Source organism: Microcaecilia unicolor, chromosome 4, assembly GCF_901765095.1.
Source record: "Microcaecilia unicolor chromosome 4, aMicUni1.1, whole genome shotgun sequence".
In the NCBI taxonomy this organism is placed as follows: Eukaryota; Metazoa; Chordata; class Amphibia; order Gymnophiona; family Siphonopidae; genus Microcaecilia; species Microcaecilia unicolor.
In genome coordinates, this window is record NC_044034.1 from 355,148,033 (window position 1) to 355,165,029 (window position 16,997).

At 46.4% G+C, this 16,997-nt stretch overlaps 1 protein-coding gene across 3 annotated transcripts in view; it reads left to right on the forward strand.

Annotated features, from left to right (window-relative positions):
- The first annotated feature begins 1,458 nt into the window (after window positions 1-1,458).
- Window positions 1,459-16,997, forward strand: part of RPS6KA3 (ribosomal protein S6 kinase A3) — a 209,217-nt gene continuing 193,678 nt past the window's right edge. For all 3 annotated transcript variants that reach the window (XM_030202258.1, XM_030202262.1, XM_030202259.1), the window contains exon 1: window positions 1,459-1,784. In XM_030202258.1, the coding sequence (XP_030058118.1) occupies window positions 1,731-1,784 (54 nt within the window). In that variant the 5' untranslated portion in view covers window positions 1,459-1,730. The remainder of the gene's footprint in view (window positions 1,785-16,997) is intronic.

Consider the following 16,997-nt stretch of genomic DNA (forward strand, 5'->3'; position numbering starts at 1 on the left):
TGGAATGTTGCTATTCCACTAGCAACATTCCATGTAGAAGGCTGCGCAGGCTTCTGTTTCTGTGAGTCTGACGTCCTGCACGTACGAAGCAGAAGCCTGCGCGGCCACATTGGTGATCCGCAAGGGCCGACTTCTACATGGAATGTTGCTAGTGGAATAGCAACATTCCATGTAGAATCTATAGAAATCAAACAAAATAAAACATGGAAAAGAAAATAAGATGATACCTTTTTTATTGGACATAACTTAATACATTTCTTGATTAGCTTTCGAAGGTTGCCCTTCTTCCTCAGATCGGAAATAAGCAAATGTGCTAGCTGACAGTGTATATAAGTGAAAACATTCAAGCATTACTATGACAGTAAAATAGATACCATTGGAGATTCTACATGGAATGTTGCTACTATTGGAGATTCTACATGGAATGTTGCTACTATTGGAGATTCTACATGGAATGTTGCTATTCCACTAGCAACATTCCATGTAGAAGGCTGCGCAGGCTTCTGTTTCTGTGAGTCTGACGTCCTGCACGTCAGACTCACAGAAGCAGAAGCCTGCGCGGCCACATTGGTGATCTGCAAGGGCCGACTTCTACATGGAATGTTGCTAGTGGAATAGCAACATTCCATGTAGAATCTATAGAAATCAAACAAAATAAAACATGGAAAAGAAAATAAGATGATACCTTTTTTTATTGGACATAACTTAATACATTTCTTGATTAGCTTTCGAAGGTCACCCTTCTTCGTCAGATCGGAAATAAGCAAATGTGCTAGCTGACAGTGTATATAAGTGAAAACCTTCAAGCATTACTATGACAGTCTGACAGGGTGGGAGGATGGGGGTGGGTAGGAGGTATGCATGGGGACATCAAAGCGTATCATTGATATTCTATGATCATTAAAAAAGTACCGCCGCTCCAGCCTGTCAAGGCGGTATTGAACGTCTGGTAATAAGTTTACTAAAGACTTTCTATCCCACCCATCTGGGCGGCGTACAATCTAATTAAAAGAGAAAAAAAAAGCAGCAGTACAGTTAGATTAAAATGTTCTCTCTTTTCTTCAGCGAACCTTTCCCTTTTAGGAGCTCTGAAAGCAAGTGATTATTTCTAAATCGTGTATGCCGAACGTCCGAGGCCTATATAGGTAACGTCGCTGCGGTTCGTTGACGTTTCCGGTTTTCAGCCGACTGAAACGCTGCCTAAACCGCCTCCGGCAGCAGCACGCGCCGCCATTCCTTCCTATCGCTAGTCGAGCAAGATGGCTACCGGATGTACCGCCGAAGAGTTTACAACAGGGCAGCAGGTCACCAGGTCAGTCAGGTCACGGGCCCACCTGTTGCACTGATTTCCCCCCTCGGCTCCGCCCCTGGCCGCGACGTCACCGTGACGCTCGGCAAGCCTCGTTTTGACGGACAGGTATCGCTTAGGCGCCATATTGTGAGCGGAAGTAAAAAAAAAGAGAGTAAGACGAGGAAGCGCGTGTGTATACAACAACGGGATATCTGGGGAACCCCGTTCTGCCTTTTTAACAGGAGGAGTGCCGTGAAAGAGAAAAACGGCCGCCTAAACTCTTCGAGAACCGACAATACGGTTTAAGATATCCGTCCCCAACTCGGGTTTTTTTTTTTTTTTCGTCAACGTTTCCTACTCCTCGAGGGTCATTTATTCTCCCCCTCCCCCACCTAAACCCTCTCTGACCGGTCGCGTTTTTAAAACAAGCGCGAAGAAGATGCCGTTGGCACAGCTGGCGGACCCGTGGCAGAAGATGGCAGTGGACGGCGAGGTAAGAAGAGCTTTGGGAACTTTGGTGACGGGAGTGGCAGTTGGTGTGTGGTGTGTGTCGGTCCGCTCCGAAGGGTGCCAGAGAGGCTTCTTCCAGCGCCTGGGGCCGAGGGACGAAATGATCTTTAAGCTCTCCTCAGCTTCCCATTTACTACTATTTAACGTTTCTAAAGCGCAGCGCTGTACAATCGAACAAAGAAGGACGGTCCCTGCTCAGAGGAGCTTACAATCTAAAGGACAAAAAAAAGTGCAGTCAATCAAATTGGGGGCAGTCTAGATTTCCTGGCTAGAGGTAGAGGAGTGTGTTAGTCCACTCTTAAGGTTTATCACTAGAAATCAAAACGAAATAAAACATGGAAAAGAAAATAAGAGGATACCTTTTTTATTGGACATAACTTAATACATTTCTTGATTAGCTTTTGAAGGTTGGCCTTCTTCGTCAGATCGGGTTCTACATGGAATGCTGCTACTCTTTGAGATTCTGCCTGGAATCTTGTCACTCTTTAGCATTCCAGAATCTTGCTGTTCTTTGGGGTTCTGCGTGGAACGTTGCTACTCTTTGAGATTCTGCCTGGAATCTTGTTACTCTTTAGGGTTCCAGAATCTTGCTATTCTTTGGGGTTCTACATGTAGAGAGGTGTGGTAGCCGTGTTAGTCCACTCTTAAGGTTTATCACTAGAAATCAAACGAAATAAAACATGGAAAAGGAAATAAGAGGATACCTTTTTTTATTGGACATAACTTCGAAAGCTAATCAAGAAATGTATTAAGTTATGTCCAATAAAAAAAGGTATCCTCTTATTTCCTTTTCCATGTTTTATTTCGTTTGATTTCTAGTGATAACCTGGCTAGAGGTCCAATGGGGTTAGGTGCCGAAAGCGACATTGACGAGGTGGGCTTTGAGCACGGATTTGAAGCTGTCCTAGTAGCCGAAACTGGAGCAGAACCTCCCCCTTAGACTTCATCGTCGTTTCCTCCTTGTGGTTTTGAAACTTCATGGTTGGTGGGGGTTTATAGGACTTTTATTTTTTTTAATGGTCGGGGGGGGGGGGGGCTGTATATGAAGAAGCCGGTCAAACTTTCGTCCCGTCTGCCTGCACTGCAGTCTGTAGCGTGAGAGGGGGGACAAAAAGGGGAGTTAAACGGATAAAATAACTTGTTGCGAGTGACTGGGGTCAGATGCGGGGCCCGGAGGTGGGAAGGAAGACTCAGGCCTTTATAAGGTCAGGCTCCACCACCGGAAGAAAATGCGTCCCTACAGGGTCGACCAAGAAAAATAGCAAGGGGAACGGACTTCCCTTCTCTTGCGCTGCTGGTTCAAAACCGAGGCTACAATAAGACCTCCCTCGCCTTTAAACGTGCCCCCGATAGGGTCCTTCGCCGTGCAGTGACCACCGATTTTGTGGTCCTGAAGCTTTTGCGCCCGTTGGAAGTGACGGAACTAGAAAGATCAACAAATGTGAACTCCTCCACATACGTCCAGAATTGTCTTATAACATCTGCTTGTTATACTACGATCATGGTTTTTTTTTCACTATAATGTTACCCAAGATCCTTCTGTAATACTAAATGTCTATTTTCTTATATATTTCCATCATTCATGATGTGTTGTAAGCCACATTGAGCCTGCGAAGAGGAGGAAAAATGTGGGATACAAATGCAATAAATAAAGAAGAGATTGGGGTTAGATGCGAGTGCAGAGACTGTTAGGAGCCCCTGTGTGTGTGTGTGTGATACAGCCGGTATTCCCACCTTCCGCTCAGGATCACCAACGTTTGTTATCGCTGCTGCGTAAAAAGAGTGACTCGTTGCGGAGGTGGTTCCCCCCCACTGCCTGCTTTTGATTGAGAAATGTGGAGTTTATGTGAGGTTATAGTTCTCTGGACTGGTCGTGAGCTAATGTATAATGACAGCTGTGTGGGTTGTTTAGTCTTGGCAGCACGCACGTGTATACAGATGATGAGATCTGGGAGAAACTATTGCACCGCTTTGGCACCATTTCGACCTCCTGGTTCGATACTAGGCTTTAACTAACTTCAGTGGCACCACCAGTTCGACCTCCGATTTGATACTAGCGTTTAATTAACTTTAAAGTTTTAGTGGATGTTGAGTTTAGTGGTGTAGATATTGAAAAGCCTCGTTTTTCCCTTTTGTCTTTATTTTAGTGTGATAATTATCCAACCGTGTCTCACACTCTAAAAATTTCACCCTTTTACTAAAGTTGCTGTTTTCTTTACAGCTTATATTCATTTTAGTTAATATAATCATTTAAAACATAAAACTGTTGCCCAGTAAAAATGCATTTTGGTTTATTGAATATAGTGTCTCTTTTCGGGAGCTGATAATTGTAAAAGATGACCTTGATATTTGTGGACACTTCAGTAGAAGATTAGTTTTAGACTTATTTTCGAGTAGAGAGCTGTGGTAGCCTGTTAGTCCACTTTTAAAGGTAATCAATAGAAATAAAACATGGAAAAGAAAATAAGATACCTTTTTTATTGGACATAACTTAATACATTTCTTGATTAGTTTTCTAAGGTTGCCCTTCATCAGATCGGAAATAAGCAAATGTTGGTAGATCACAGTATATAAGTGAAACATCAAAGCATTCCAGTGACAGTCTAACAGGATGGGGGTGGATAGGTGAGAGACAGGAAGAGGGACAGGGGGATATGCATGGAGAAAGGAGGGTGACAAAGCAGTACAATTTTATGGTTTATAATGTGCTAGAAAACCCAGATCTTTAAGTCCTGTCTGGTGGGTGTCAAAATATTTAATCATTCTGACTTCAAAGGTCTTACATTCCTGTATTGTTTTAAAGTTCCCTTTTAAGATTCTTACCATGAAGTCACTGGTACAGTGTTCTGGTTTTGTAAAGTGCTGCCCCACAGGCGTGACATCTTTATTGATACTGGCATTTTTCATAGTAACATAGTAGATGACGGCAGAGAAAGACCTGTACGGTCCGCCCAACAAGATAAACTCATATGTGCTACTTTATGTGTATACCTAACCTTGATTTGCATCTGCCTTTTTCAGGGCACAGACTGTAGAAGTCTGCCCACCACTAGCCCCGCCTCCCACCACCGGCTCTACCACCCAGTCTCCGCTAAGCTTCTGAGGATCCATTCCTTCTGAACAGGATTCCTTTATGTTTATTCCACGCATTTTTGAACTCTGTTACCTTTTTCATCTCCACCACCTACCGCAGGAGGGCGTTCCAAGTATCCACCACTCTCCGTGAAAAAATACTTCCTGACATTTTTCTTGTTTGCCCCCCTTCAATCTCATTTCATGTCCTCTAGTTCTACCGCCTTGCCATCTCTGGAAAAGTTTCGTTTGCGGATTAATACCTTTCAAATAGTTGAACATCTGTATCATATCACCCATTCCAGGGTATACACGTTCAGGTCAGCAAGTCTCTCCTCATACGTCTTGTAACGCAAATCCCATACCATTTTTGTAGCTTTTCTTTGCACCGCTTCAATTCTTTTTACATCCTTAGCAAGCTATGGCCTCCAAAATGAACACAATACTCCAGGTGGGGCCTCACCAACGACTTATACAGGGACATGAACACCTCCTTTCTTCTGCTGGTCACACCGCTCTCTATACAGCCTAGCAACCTTCTAGCTATGGCCACCTCCTTGTCACACTGTTTCGTCGCCTTCAGATCCTCAGATACTATCACCCTCTCCCCGACCGTACATATCAGACTCTCACCGCTTAACACATACGTCTCCCGTGGATTTCTACTCCCCAAGTGCATCACTTTGCATTTCTTCGCATTGAATTTTAATTGCCAAACCTTAGTCCATTCTTCTAGCTTCTGCAGATCCTTTTTCATGTTTCCCACTCCCTCCCGGGTGTCCACTCTGTTACAAATCTTAGTATCATCCACAAAAAGGCAAACTTTACCTTCTAACCCTTCGGCAATGTCACTCACAAATATATTGAACAGAATCGGCCCAGCACCGATACCTGAGGCACTCCACTACTCACCTTTCCCTCATCCGGGCGAATTCCATTAACCACCACCCTCTGGCGTCTGTCCGTCAACCAGTTCCTAATCCAGTTCACCACGTCGGGTCCTATTTTCAGCCTGTCAAGTTTATCAAGAGCCTCCTGTGGGGAAACGTGTCAAAAGCTAGATTACATCTATAGCACGTCCCTGATTCAATTCTCCCGTCACCCAATCTTAGAATTCAATGAGATTCGTTTGGCACGATTTACCTTTGGTAAAAACCATGTTGCCTTTGATCTTGCAATTTATTGGCTTTCAGGAAATTCACTAGCCTTTCCTTCAGCATCGCTTCCATTACTTTTCCAATAACCGAAGTGAGACTTACCAGCCTGTAATTTCCAGCTTCTTCCCTATCACCACTTTTGTGAAGAGGGACCACATCCGCCGTTTTCCAATCCCACGGAACTTCTCCCGTCTCCAAGGATTTATTAAACAAATCTTTAAGAGGACCCACCAGAACCTCTCTGAGCTCCCTCAATATCCTGGGGTGGATCCTGTCCGGTCCCATGGCTTTGGCCATCTTTAGATTTTCAAGTTGTTCATACACACACTCTTCTGTGAACGGTGCAATATCCACTCCATTCTTGTTTGTGCTTTTGCCAGTCAATTGTGGTCCTTCTCCAGGATTTTCTTCTTGTGAAAACAGAACAAATGTATCTATTTAGCAAATTTGCTTTTTCATCATTATCTACATAGCGTTTCGCAGCATCTTTCAGTCTCACAATTCCCTTTTTAGGCTTCCTCCTTTCACTAATATACCTGAAGAAATTTTTGTCATCCCTCCTTAGCCGTTTGTTCTTGTGCTTTCTCCAGACGTATCTCTCTCTTGGCTTCTTTCAGTTTCACCTGGTATTCCTCTCCATGTTCCTCTGAGTTTTTCTGTATTTCAGGAGTGCCAACTCTTTAGCCTTTATTTTCTCAGCCACTTGCTTGGAGAACCGTATCGGTTTCCTTTTTCTCTTGCTTTTATTTACTCTCCTTACATAAAGGTTTGTGGCCCTATTTATAGCTTTTTTTCAGCCTGGACCACTGTCCTTCCACTTCTCATTCGTCCTCCAGCCTATCAGCTCCTTCCTCAGGTATTCCCCCATTTTACTAAAGTCAGTACGCTTGAAATCCAGGACTTTGAGTTTTGAGTGGCCGCCTTTCACTTCAGCTGTCATATCAAACCAACCCGTTTGATAGTCACTGCTTCCCAGGTGGGCACCCACTCGGACATTTGACACACTAGCCCCATTTGTGAGCACCAGATCCAGCGTCGCTCCCTCCCTTGTGGGTTCCGTCACCATTTGTTTGAGCAGAGCACATTGAAAAGCATCCACGATCTCTCTACTTCTTTCCGATTCCGCAGATGGAACCTTCCAATCTACATCCGGCAGATTGAAATCTCCCAGCAACAGCACCTCTCTCTCTTCTTTCCCAACTTTAGAATATCTGCGATCGAGATCACGTGACGCCATGCCGGAGAGAGGTCGCATGTAAAGAACTCTCCGGCCCCTGAACTCTCCCCATGCGCATTGAACCGAACATAAAAATCCCAAAACCAATAATTTGAAAGCGGGCAACGAGCGGAACGCCGTGCAGTCAAGCGGGAGAAGCGGGAGCCACGAAATGGCATCGAAAGCGGCGCAAAAAGAGAAGCTCAGAAATAAACCGGCGGAAGCCAAGATGGCGTCTCCGATGCAAAGCGCCGGTTCTTCTGTTGCCTCCGCGTGGGTCGCGGAGATAACCTCGGAGATGACCGCGGTGTTGGAGGAGATGTTGGAGAGGCGGCTGACACCGCTAGATACAAAACTGGAGAGGCTGCAGGCGCACATGGATGACTTGACCCGAGAATGTGTGGCATTTCAGACCAGAACCAGCCAGGTGGAGGACAGAGTAACGGAAGTGGAGGGAGAGCAGAAAAGCCTCAAGAAAAGGCTGTTGGACCTGGAGCAAAAAGTAGAAGACCTGGAGAATCGATCCAGGAGAAATAACTTGCGCTTGGTGGGGATCCCAGAGGCCCTGGGGGGAAAAGATCTGGCAAAGACGATGGAACAATGGCTGACAGACAAAATTGACTTTCCTGCCAGTATGGGCCCCCTCAGAATAGAGAGAGCACATCGCATAGGTCCCCGCCAGGCAGAGGGCTCCAGATCGCGAGTGATTATAATGAAAGTGTTGAACTTTGCTCACAAGCAATATATCCTTCAGGCCTCAAGATCCGAGGGTGCCCTAACATATGAAAATAAAAAAGTCCTGTGTTTTCAAGACTATTCAGCTGGAGTCTCAGGGAAGAGGAGAGCGTTTTCAAGCCTGTGTACTAAACTGTATGCCATGAAGGTGCGGTTTACTTTAACGTATCCGGCTACTCTGAGGGTAACATATAAGGGGACAACAAGGTCATTTGGGTCAGCTGAGGAGGCGAAGGACTTTGTGACCCAACTGGAAACAGAGCTTGCGGATAAAGCAGAAGAAGGCGCGGAGACCTGAATGGAGGGTGGAACACGTGCTGGCAGGAACTACAATCAAAATGGAGGACAGTGACCTGAATGCATAGGTTTGGGAAGTGTAAGCTACGAAATGGGGACAATGAGTTAAAGATGGGTTTGGGAACATTAATGTTTAAGTGTTGATCAGTTGACAATGTTTTGTTGTATAAGAGGGATAAAACCTGATTACGGTTGGGGGATGTGATGAGGAATAGGGATATAAAATTGGAAGGGGAAGTTAGGAGCCTATGGGGGAATCTGAGAAAATGGGAAGGGGGGGAGGGGGTGTCTACACGTGATGGTTCCCACACAGGGAGCAAGGGAACTGGGGGGTAGGGTACAGAAAGGGGGTGGGGGGAGGGGGGGAGGGAGGGGGAAGGGGAGTCCGGGGAATAGTGGAGTTTATCAAGATTTAACACGATATGAAGACGGACGTTTAAGGGGCAAACAAATCTGCAGAAGGCTAAGAGGCAAGTGGACTATATTTGGGAAGACGAACGTGGGCTTGGGGGGGCGGAGGCTGGGACGCCTGCTCGAGTCTCGTTATAGGGATGATATACTTGAGTGTCTCAAAACATCACACATATGGTAAAGTTGGTAACATGGAATGTGGGAGGCATTAACTCCCCAATAAAAAGAACAAAAATTTTACAGCATTTACAGAGGCATAAGGTTGATATAGCTCTATTACAAGAAACCCATCTCAGTCAGGCGGAACATGCTAAATTAAAAACGTGGTGGGTGGGGGAATGCGTGGCAGCGGCAGCCCAAGGGAAGAAAAGGGGGGTGGCGGTGTTAATTCGTAAGGGGGTAGCAGCAGCGATCAAACCCATATATGTGGATCAGGGGGGGAGATATGTGGTGGTGGAAATGGAGAGCAAGGGTCAAAAAATCTTACTCGGGAATATTTATGCCCCCAACCAATACGATAAGAAGTTTTATCAAGAGGTACTGGGACACCTAGCGGATCACCCAGGAGTACCGGTAGTAGTGGGCGGAGACTTTAATACGGTGTGGGACCCCCAGCTTGATTGTTCTCAAGAGGCTCGCAGCGACTTGGGGGCATCAAACAAAGGCTTAAAAAGATTGGGGAACCTATTAGATTTGATTGATATCTGGCGAACTCTGCACCCCATGGAACGGGACTATACGCACCTCTCCCGTGCACATGACACCCAGGCACGAATCGATTACATCCTAACTTCACAAGATTTATTTGGCAAAATAACTAAAACGGAAATTGGACCGTATACAATCTCAGATCATGCCTGGGTGAGCATGGACTGGGAGATGGGACCCAGGGCTCATAGACATGGTTCGTGGAGATTCCCAGTGGAGATGTATAGAGATGTGGGGTTGAGAGAGAAGCTTAGGGAGTGCTGGCGAGCATATGAGTCATCAAATAGGGAACATAGGGATAGTCCGGTATTGTTCTGGGATGCCGCGAAAGCGGTGCTCCGTGGGGAAGTAATTAGCTACACACATTACGCGCACTCAGCGCGGAACAGGGAAATACTGAGATTAAGTACCCAGATGTGTAGGGCCAGGCAACTGTTTGGTCGAACGCATAAGAGGGAGCATAGAATGCGACTACTGGAATTACAAGTGGCACTCAATGAGCTGTTACACCAAAGAGCCACCAAATCCTTAACCTATTATAAATACCAGCTGTACAAGTATGGAAATAAGACAGGTCGCTTATTGGCCAGATTGGCGCGCCCAAAAGGGGGGGGAGGTAGGGTGCTCCAGTTAAAGGATGGTCAAGGAGGGAAAGTGCGGACAGATGAGGCTATTTGTGAGGTTTTCCTTGGGTTTTATAGGCAGCTGTATGATCGCCCTTTGGACCAGGGGCTCCAAGGGATTAATTATCTGAACAATCTTAATTTGCCCTCCCTGAGACAGCAAGATGTGCAGGAGTTAAATCGTCCTGTGCAGGAGGAAGAGGTAGCGGTGGTAATAGCGAGGAGCCAATTACTCAAAGCGCCCGGTCCGGACGGATTACGGATAGAATTTTATAAGATGATGGGGGAGGACATAATACCAACCCTGACTCAGTATTTTAACAGAATAATCGACAAGGAGGAACTGCCGCCTCATTTGGCGTTGGCGCAGATTGTAGTGCTGCCAAAAACAGGTAAAGACCCAGAGCAACCAGGATCGTACCGGCCAATCTCTCTGCTAAATGTAGAGGCGAAAATACTGGCTAAGCTCATGGCTAACCGTATGGCAAGGGTGTTGCCGGAGCTGGTACATGAGACGCAGGTGGGTTTCGTGGAGGGGCGAACAGTGGCAAAAAACCTACGGAAAATCTTAACAGCATTGGAGACAAGGGGTAGGAAAGGGACACCGTCCTTACTTATAAGCTTCGACGCTGAAAAGGCGTTCGACAGGGTCCATTGGGATTTCCTGTTTGCCACACTTGAGGCATATGGCTTTACCGGGCGGTTTATGTCAGCGATACGGGCCCTATACCATTCCCCTCAGGCCAGGATTTTGGTAAATGGAATGGAATCAAGAACCTTTCCGATATTCAGGGGAACGAGACAAGGATGTCCGCTGTCCCCCCTTTTATTTGTACTGACTCTAGACCCATTGATTCGGGATATTATAGATATACCATCGGTAAAGGGGATAGAGGTAGGGTCGTCTCAATTTAAAATAGCGGCTTTTGCGGATGATCTACTGGTACTGTTAACAGATCCACAGGCCTCTTTTGCGGCCTTAATGGAAATTATAAAGGAATATGGTGATTTTGCAGGCCTACGTTTAAATCTAACTAAATCAGAGGCACTAGCATCATCCGCGGAAGTGAAGCGCAAGATGGGTGGAGACTTTCCCTTGAGTTGGGCGGAGGAAGCGTTTAAATATCTGGGAATTAGGCTGACCCTGGACTTGAGGAAGTTGCATGTTATAAATTATACGGCTTTTATGGAGGGTACTAAGAAGCAGCTGGAGAAGTGGGGCCCTCTTCCCCTATCGCTGAGGGGAAGGGTGAATCTGATACAGATGGTCCTCTTCCCACAATGGCTGTATCTGTTACAGACATTACCAATCCGACTGACAAGCAAAGACTTGAAAAATATACATAAGTCTTTCAGTAAATTCTGCTGGGCGGGGAAGAAACCTAAACTGCGATATAAATACATGATAGGAGGATGGAGACGGGGTGGTATGGGGATACCGGATTTGTCTTTATATAATCAGGCTTGCCTGGCCCGACACTTAGGGGACTGGTTCACACAAACTTGCATTTACACCCCCATAAAAATGGAAAGGGAATTCTTTGCTCCATATGAACTTTTTTCGTTATTACATCTTACACGTAAGCAACTCCCACTTTGCCTGAGGAAAAGTGTGATGCTACAGTCCATTCGAGAGGCATGGAAGGGACTAACACAGGCAGTGGGGGGGAGTCCCTCGACTTCAGATCAGCTGACTCTCAGGGGGAATCCAGCTTTCCTACCAGGCCTAGATAACCCAACGTTCTTGGAGTGGGAGCGGATGGGAATAACCAAGATTGAACACCTATTAAGTGAAGAGGGGAATTTAATAGGGTACGAGGAACTACAGTCTCGGATCGGGGTGGCTTGGGGGGCTAGGTTTGCGTATGTCCAAGTTAAGCATTACATTTCAGCATTAGATCCAGACCTGCTACGGCAACGATTGGGAAGCAAACTACAAGATTTTTTCGGGGAAATGGAAGCCACGGGACTGTCAGTGTCAGCGCTCTATAGAGCTTTGATTAGGCGCAAGCCCCCTAAAAACTTTACAGAAATCAAGCAAAAATGGGAACAGGAATCGGGGACAACATTAACGGGATGGAATGTGGGGCTCACATTGCAGGGAATCCCAGCCATCACCCAGGACGAGAGACTCCGGGAAAGTGGGTATAGAGTTGTTCTACGGGCCTATATGTCGGGTCAACAACTGGCTCATGTAGATTTTCTGCAAGGGGCCACATGTGTTAAGTGCGGCCATTACCCACACACATTATATCATGCCTTCTGGGCATGCCCCGGAGTGAAGGCTTTCTGGGGGGAGATTACTAAATTCTTAACTCAAATATTGGGGACCCCTGTGATAGGATCCTGGGAACACTTTGTGCTGAACACGCAAGGGGCATTTGGTAGGTGTTCCAAGACAGCTCGGATCCTGAGCCGTAAAATGTGCTTGGTGGCCCAGAAAAGCATCTTACAATACTGGACGGTACCGGAGGTGCCAGCCTACTGGCATTGGAGAAATCAAGTACATTTGTTGGCTACTTGGGAAGCCAGGGGGGCTAAGGGGTCCCCGAAGAGCTTAGCACGGTTTACACAGATTTGGGGCCCCTATTTACAGACATTGAGTTCTAAGGGGCGAAGCTTGCTTCTGAATAAAGGGTAAGAGGATACTATAAGGAATCCCAGAGAGCGTCCAAACGATATATATATGGCTTCACTAGGGGGGGAGGGGGGGGTGCCCTAGGACTATCAGAGTCCAAGCCCTGGGGCACGAGAGGGAGGGGGAGGGGGGGAGGGGTGGTGGGGGGGGGGGGATGAAAAGGGAAAAAAGAAAAATTGATGACAGACTTAAGCACTAGCCTTTTGTTAAGTATGTTATGTTGTGGCCATGTTATTAAGGCCAGATGTGGAATATGTCTAACTCTGATTGTCATCAATAAAAATGTTGAAAACTAGAATATCTGCGATCAGATCTTTATCTAGTTCCTCCAATTGTGTCGAAGGTCTGTAGACAACACCCACGTGGACAGAAGTTCTATTATCTCTCTCTTTTTTTTTTTTTTTTTTCTTTTTTTTTTTAATAATCATATTTATTGTTTTCGAAACACAGTGCTTACAAATAACATCTCATGCTACAACCATGTGTGTTAACACTTCGTATTCAACTTTCCCAGATTTTCTCCCTTCCCTTCCCACCCTTCCCCTGCCTCCCCCCTCCCCCAGTTCAAGCATTTAAAATTTGCTCCTAGCAGCTGGTGTCAGGGTGTCCCAGTAGGGGGACCAAATTTTGCAGAACAGGTCTCCTGCCTCTGATGCCAGGTCCGTAATGCTATGCCGTTCCAAAGCACACATTTGTATCATCAACGATCTCCAACAACTGACTGTGGGTTGCTCCTCTGTCAGCCACACTTGTAGGATTGGTTTCTTCCCCATCAGGGTTGACCTCTGGAGGAACGCCTTATGCCAGTCGGCGCTTGGCCCTGAACAGTAAATACATGGAAAGTTGTTTGGGAGAGTGGTGCCATCGAATTCCCCACATGTCCGATACATGCTCCGCCAAGTTTTTCCAAAAACCATGTATCTTTGGGCAGGACCAGAACATGTGGCCCAGGTGTGCATTTGTGCGGGCGCATTTCGGGCAGGAGTCAGTGTCTCTCAGCGTGGCTCTGTATGCTCTATGCGGTGATATGTACAATCGAAAAATAAATTTATATTGAGTTTCCCGCCAGCATACATTCTCAGTTAATTTATAGATCCGCTTAATGCACATTTCCAATTGTTCCTGTGTGAGTTGTACTCCAAGTTCTGATTTCCACTGTTGTAACACCACAGAATAATTTGCTAGTTTAGTATGTTCTCTCAAATGTGCATGGAAATATTTCAGCGGGACTCTGGCCTGTGCGTCCAAGCCCAGTAGTTCATTGTACTTCTCCCATGTTTCCATTGTCAAAGTTTCTCTAGGCAAGGTCCGCACATAGTGCTGTAACTGTAAGTATGCAAACAAGTCTGCCTCATGTAGTTTATACTCTGTACAAAGTTCCGCAAATGTTTTTATTATTCCCTGTTCATTCACCACATGGTACACATATCTTACTCCCTTTGTTGCCCAAATCTGAAAGGCCCGTGAAGTACTACCCACTGGAAATTGGGGATTCCCCCTAATGGGTAGCATAGGGGAACTTACTTGGTTAAGCCTGCAAAATTTACAGAGCCATTTCCAGGCATGTCTCAGAGGTTGAAATATCGGGGTTACAGGACCTAACTTTTGTGCCTGTCCCCCGGGAGCTTGTAACCAGCTTGCAAAATGTTGTTCCTGAAACCAGTGTAGTTCAGATAGTGTAAGAGAAAAATATTCTGTGTTTCGGAACCAGTCGGAGAGATGTCGAATCCCACCAGCTACTGACAGCAGGCACAAATCCAACTCTCCCAGACCTCCTTTCTCCCGGGGCAACATTGCATTATGCATTGTCATCCGGGCCCTCTTCCCCTGCCATAAAAATTTTGCTAGTTTTCCCCTTAGCCACTTCTCGTCCCTTCCTCTAAGATACATGGGCATCGTTTGGAAGGTGTAGACCCAAATTGGAAACAAGATCATGTTATATAAGGCCACGTGTCCATCAAGGATATGGGAAGCGCCTGCCACCTGCCCAAAGCACTCTCCACCTTTCTTTTTAAGGGTTCCATATTTAATGCATATATGCGGGTTAAATCAAGTGGAATTTTCACCCCCAGGTACGTCATTGCCTCCTGCGCCCATTGCATTGGGAAGGGTCCCTCCCATGTCTCTCTTATCTCTGGTTCTGAGGGTAGGGCTAGTGACTTGCTAGTGTTCAGTGTAAACCCAGAGTGAAACCCAAACTCTTCAATTACTTCGATCAGTCGCCCTAGTGACTCTTGGGGCCTTGTCAACGTCAAAAACAGATCGTCTGCGAAGGCCAACACTTTCACCGTTTGGCTCGGGAGTGTAACCCCCTGTATCCCGGGGTCCTGTTCAATCGTACGGAGAAGCGGTTATAGGTACAGGAGAAACAACAGCGGAGAGGGGACAACCCTGCCTAGTACCGACCTGTATCTCCAATGGATCAGATCGCTTCCCATTTACTAGCAATCTAGCTGTGGGTGTCGCATACAAAGCCTTCACGGCTTCTAAATACCAGCCCGACACCCCCACATGTTCCAGTACCCGAAATAAGTAGCTCCATCTCACTTTGTCGAAAGCCTTTTCAGCATCAAGGCTTGCCAGTAAAAGACGAGTATCTGTTGCACGGCATTGGGCAATAGTTAACAAGACCTTCCGTACCATACGTTAAGCACGGAATGTCACCCCCTTACAAATCCTACCTGATATTGTCCTATCAAAGTAGTCAAGTGAGGTGCCAGCCTGTTTGCCAGTACCCGGGCTAAAATCTTGAGGTCTACATTGATGAGCGATATGGGTCTGTAAGAACCTACACGATCCTCTGGCTTCCCTGGTTTGGGTATTAGCGTAATCCAGGCCTCGTTCTCTCCCCTGGTAAAACTCCCTCTCTGTACCACCTTCTCATAATATTCTAATAATGGCACCCCAAAATCCGCTGGCAGGATTTTGTAGTACTCTGCTGAGTAGCCGTCCGGCCCCGGCGCTGAGCCCTGTGGCAATGACTTAAGCACCTGTTGTATCTCCTGCATCTGTATAGGTCTCGAGAGCCCTTCGCAGACGCCGGGCGGCAGCGAGGGCATCCCTGCGTCATCTATATAATCTTGTACCGGGGTTTCTTCTTCCTCTCCCCCCTTTGCATAAAGCCTGGTAAAGAATGCGTGAAACTCCTCCACTATACCCTCTGGGGTCCTTATCCTGGTTCCCGAAGAAGATATCACTGACGTGATCAACCTCTTCCGCTCCTGTGCGCGGGCTACCTGTGCCAACATCTTCCCCGTTTTATTCCCAAATCGTCTAAATCTCATCCCCCTCACCCACAGCCTTTTCTTTGTCTGGTCATGTATAAAGGAGTTGAGGGCCACTGAAGTTGCCACCATGGCGTTCCTATGCTCCTTCGATGGGGTCTTCAGATATTTCTTTTTCGCCTGTCTCAACTCCTTCTCTAATCTGATTATTCCCGCTGCAATTCTCTTTCCCCTGGCGCTCATGTATGCTATAATACTGCCCCTAAGGACCACTTTCGATGCCTCCCAAAACACTATTGGGGATTCACAGGATTCTGCATTGGTATCCACATAGGCCATCCACTGCTCTTTAATGTACTTCCCAAAGTTCTCATCTTTATACAAAAAGGACAGGAATCTCCATAACCTGTCCCACTTCCCGGGGCCAGCAAAATCTACATCCACCCAAATTATCGAATGGTCGGATACCTCCAGGGGGCCTATTTCTGCTGCTGTTATGCGTGGGAACAATGAATGGGCCACTAATATGTAATCTAGTCGGGACCAGGTTTAGTGGACCTTAGATTGATGAGTATAATCGTTTGCGAGGGGATGGGTCAGCCGCCACGGGTCCACTAGGGTTAAAGCCGTGCACATAGAGTCTAGCACCCCCTCCTTCTCTTCCGATCGTCTCGTTCCCGATCGATCGGCTTGCTGATCCATGACTTCGTAAAATCTCCCACCCAAATCCATGGCGCATCAGTGTACTTTAGTCCCAGTGCTATTAGTTCTTGGAAAAAGGGGGAAGCTTAAGAGTTAGGCCCATATATCGTGCACAAATAAAACATCTGCCCCTGTATATTTATTTTCAGTAATAATACCCTTCCCTTTTTATCTGAGTGAATCAATTCTGTATGGCATGGGAGCCCTTTCCTGATGAGGACCGCTACCCCGCTTCTTTTCCCTCCTGATGAGGAGTAATACAATCTCCCACCCACTGTTGTTTCAGTTTTTTCGTGTTCAATATCAGTTAGCTTAGTTTCTGTATGCATGTGATGTCTGCTTTGTGATGTTTAAGCTGGGCCAATATTTTAGACCTTTTGATGGGGGATGTGATGCTAGAGACATTCCAGGAA